General features: G+C 40.3%; 1 protein-coding gene across 1 annotated transcript; it reads right to left on the bottom strand.

Annotated features, from left to right (window-relative positions):
* Window positions 1-1,890: 1,890 nt before the first annotated feature.
* Window positions 1,891-2,592, bottom strand: LOC138898094 (uncharacterized). The gene has a single exon (XM_070184129.1). It carries the CDS (start codon window positions 2,590-2,592, stop codon window positions 1,891-1,893), a length of 702 nt encoding a protein of 233 aa, XP_070040230.1.
* Window positions 2,593-4,972: the final 2,380 nt, after the last annotated feature.

Below are 4,972 nucleotides of genomic sequence, written 5' to 3'. Positions count from 1 at the left end.
TTGTTCCTACTCTCGGAATCGCATATCAAAAAGTCAACCCACCGGTCAAACTTCCCAAAAATTCGACTTTCGCCATTTCAAGCCTAAATTGGCTACAGACCTCAGATTCACAGTGCAGACACATTCCTAAGTTTAAAATCACCCAATGGAGCTAACGGAACTGACAGAACTCTATTCCGGAGTCGTCTTCACACAGTTCTGACTACGGTAAAAATCCTAAGGTTTAAGCTTCCATCTCAGGGACTAAATATCCCAAATCACTCCGAATCATCCGTAATTAAAACTCGACCACACACGCGGGTCATAATACATATTGTGAGGCTGCTCGAAATCTTAAGTCACTGAATGGGGCGTAAATTCTAAAAATAACAAGTCGGGTCGTTACATTCTCCACCTCTTAAACAAACGTTCGTCCTCGAACGTGTTAAGAATCTTTCCGAGGACTTTAAATTACTGAGTATATTCTTGCACACATACTTGTGAGTGATTTTACATTTCTGCAATTTAACACGGGTCCGACAACACCATCTCAATTGAGATTATTTCTTTTATCCATACTTAAAAACTTTAAGGACATTCTCTTATGCTCTAATATTTTCAAAAAGGCCCGATTTCTCACAACAACGCACAGTATTAGGCTCAACTGACTATAGCAACTCGTGCCTATGCACATATCAATAGTGTTGAAGTAATTCAAAACTTTCTCTGGGGTGTTACATTATTCCCCGCTTAGGATCATTCTCCCTCAAACACATAATATAATTTATCTCTTCCCTTGCAAATCTCAATCCCCCAAATTTTACTAACTCTCAAATTTTTCAGAAATTTTGACAGAGTCTCCCCTGTAATTTGGCCTATCCACCTGCTAGAGTAACACCCAAACAACTCCTAACAACATAACCACAACCCAACAAAGTATCACAGGGTATATATCAATAACATTAATCTCAGCATTGCCTGATCATAATTATATTAGGACATGAAGAACATCATATGTATGCTCATCACCACATCTCTAGTCTTAAAAGTTGTTCATAATTAATTCCAACATCATCAATTAATCTTATATTAACCATCACCTCGTTTCGAATTTTCACAATACTGACAACAGAACGTAAGGCATGAAGACCTCATGATTACTTACTCGGATTAATGAGTCATATTTAACGTCACCTGGGCACTCACCTCATAGGCTAAAACTCAATATTTACAGCACAAAAATGGATGAATATGAACAGAAAATATACAAGCATTATCAAATAAGCCTAACAGGCATGACTCCCTATTAATATTATTGCACAAATTAAATTTCACAAGGGAGAATCTTAAACTCATAAATATTTCACCACAAGGACCTCGTCCTTATATAACTTCCATCGCGGCTTGCAGCCCGGTTTAAATATTTTACATCATGTAAAAATGCGAGGATCTCGTCCTCAAATCCGAATCACCAGTATTTTGCACATTGTGCCCACTGAAATTTCAACTTTCCTTTCTTTCTTATTTTCAATATATTTCATAACAATTTTCACAACATATAATGAACCCTCCTACCGGTAGGGCGTATAATTCATAAATATTGGAATCAATTATTCCGAAACACATTAAACTCACTGTAATGAATAATAAAAATTACTTTTGGACTTATAGCCCTCAATGGTGTACAGTCAGACACGGGCTCACATCTTTAAATCTCCTAACAGTGATAAATATATAAGTGGGTCGCAAATTTATGAAGCTCGCCCATGAGTGGAGCATAATAGGAGGATTCACCTCAATATTCAGAACCGAATCAAATTAAGGAAAATATCCTTTTATAATAAAAATCAGGATTGTACCTGTAACGACACCATCTGGTGTATTGGCCTCAGCCAAATCATAGTGATCAAATCAACGTGTCATGCCTCCACCTCTTAGGCACCCACTACCTGTCTGTCCTCCACCTCTAACTGACTGTGCATGTGGAGAATCAACTGGAATAAAGCTTGTAGCTGGAGTGTTATGATGAAATCCACCCCTCCCAAGTCTAGGACAATCTCTCATGATACGCCTAGTATCACCACACTCATAAAAACCCTTCAGAGGTCGCGGTTGCTCGTACTGAGTCTGTGCCGGATAACTGGAATAACCACTGTAAGAATCTCGTGTCGGTGGTGCACTGTAAACTAGAGCACTCCGAGTAATCTGATGTGCGAACTGAGCTGACCGGCTGCTCGAGCCTCTGCTATAATGGGTTCTAGCTGAAGAGTAAAATCCATTGAACCCTCTAGATCTTCGAGGCCTTTTGGCCTCCTTAGACCCCCTTTCCTCGCCTAAAACACCCTCAATCTTCCTTGCAATCTCCACTACTTGCTGAAATGAAGCATCAGTTTGCAATTCTCGAGCCACGCATATTTTGATATCATAATCGAGCCCCTCAATGAATCTGCTGACACGTTTTCTGATTGTAGGAACCAAGATAGGTGCATGACGGGCTAACTCACTGAACCTGATAGCATATTCTGACACTGTCATAGTGCCCTGACGTAACCATTCAAACGCTGCGCACCACACATCTCTGAGAGTCTGGGGAACAAACTCTTTCAAGAACATTTCCGAAAATTGAGCCCAAGTTGGTGGTGTGGCATCGGCTGGTCTACCTTCTTCATAGATTTGCCACCACCGATACGCTGCGCCTGACAGTTGAAATGTAGTAAAGGAAACTCCGCTCACTTCTATAATACCCATGGTGCGGAGAATACGGTGACAATTTTCCAAAAATCCTTGGGCATCCTCTGTAGCTGTACCACTGAAAGTTGGTGGATCATATTTCTTAAACCTTTTAAGTCTCTTTTGTTCTTCTTCTGATGCCTCGGGCCAGACCTCAGGCCGAACCGGAATAACAGGTTCTACCGGTACTATACTCGAAACCTAACCAACGTGTACCTGCTGCTCTGGAGTGGTGGTAGGAGTCTGAGCTACTCCCCCAATCTGCAGAATGTTTGGCGCAACAGAGATCAATCCCGCCTGAGTTAATGTACCAAACATACTCAGGAACTGTGCTAAAGTCTCCTGAAGTCCTGGGGTAACAACAGGTGCTTCTGGTACCTGTTCCCCACCGGGAGCTACTAGTGGCTCCTCAACTGTTGTTCTGACAGGTGCTCTAGTCGCAACACGTGCCCTTCCTCGACCTCTACTTCGGCCTCTACCTCGGCCCCGGCCTCTTGCAGCCCTAGCAGTATGTGCGGATGCCTGCTCAGCTAACCCATTAGTACGAGTCCTCACCATCTGTGAGAGAATGGAGATACAAAGGTTCAAATACCAAATTCAACAAATTCCGCACGACAGGAATGAAAGAAATAGAAGTTTCCTAACAGTTCTGTAACCTCTCGAAGATAAGTACAGATGTCTCCGTACCGATCCGCAAGACTCTACTAGACTCGTTCGTGACTCGTAGAACCTATGAACCTAGAGCTCTGATACCAACTTGTCACGACCCAAAATCCCACCACAGGCGTCGTAATGGAACCTAGTCTCTAATACTAGGTAAGCCGATTTCTATTACATTTTGAAGCCATTTTTTTTAAATCTAACAGCGGAAATAATTACAATACACAACCTCCCAAGACCGGTAGTACTAAGTCACGAACTCTAACTGAATACATGGAATGATCACGAGGACCGATTATACAATACTGTTTGATTACAAATTAACAGTACAATGAAATGAAAAGACTCCAAGGGACTGCGACAGCCAAACAGCTCTACCTTGAATCCTTATGATCGCGCTTTAACTCTGCTCAAGTACGATATCTTCAGTACGTGGCTCTGCACAAAAATGTGCAGAAGTGTAGAGTGAGCACACCACAGCGGTGCCCATTAAGTATCAAGACTAACCTCAATGGAGTAGAGACGAGGTACAGTCAAGACACTCACTAGTCTAATAACCTGTGCAATATGATATTTAAAATAATAGGAAACAAATAATAATAAAGGCAGGATAAAACAACCAATGATATGCACAACAGACAACAAGAATACCATTAATATCACTCAACAATTAATAAACACAATTACACCCAATTAAATCAAGCCCTTCAAATAAATGTCTTTCACATAGTTCTTCCAGATAATTCTCTTTCAAATATAATTTTCTCAAATAATTATTTTTCAAATATAATTCTTTCAATAAATCTTTTCAAATATAATTTTCTCAAATAAATATCTTTCAAAATACAATTCGTTTATATAATACTTCCTAAGTAAAAATCCTTCCAAATAAATATTTTGAATATAATTCTTTCAATTAAAAAGTCACCATGTGATACCTCATTTCAAAATCATCAAAATACGGGTCTCGGCCCATTTTCATATTTTTCGTAAATACGGGTCTCACCCCATTTTCATATTTTTCATAAATACGGGTCTCAGCCCATTTTTATATTTTCACGGCACCTCGTGCCCATAATTAAATCATCATATTTGCCCGGCATCTCGTGCCCTCATTTTATATCTCAACTGCATGGACAATTCACGTGCCAATATCCCCATTTCATATCACAATTCACGACACCTCGTGCCCACATTTCATTTCATAAACCGCCTGGCAATAACCACAGGCTCCCAAGTTCAACATAAATCAGATTATTATAAATTTACTAACAACAAGACAAGTTGCACAAGGTATAAAAATAAACACAAAAAAATCACAGCATCACATGAAAATTGTCAACACCACAACCCCACATCATCATATATCATCCCCGACAATAGCCACCCTTATCGCTCCTATTGCCACCCTTATCGCTCCTATAGCCACCCTTATCGCTCCTCCCAGACAATATCAATAGCCACCCTTATCGCTCCTATTGCCACCCTTTTCGCTCCTATAGCCACCCTTATTGCTCCGCCCAGACAATATCAATAGCCAACAAACACAATAGTAAAATGCCACCCTTATAACCGCATAATATCAACGGTGAAATGCCACCCT

This window comes from Nicotiana tomentosiformis, chromosome 8 (genome assembly GCF_000390325.3).
Source record: "Nicotiana tomentosiformis chromosome 8, ASM39032v3, whole genome shotgun sequence".
NCBI classification, from domain to species: Eukaryota; Viridiplantae; Streptophyta; class Magnoliopsida; order Solanales; family Solanaceae; genus Nicotiana; species Nicotiana tomentosiformis.
The sequence above is the reverse complement of the archived record's forward strand: the minus strand, read 5'-3'. Positions and strand labels throughout refer to the sequence as shown.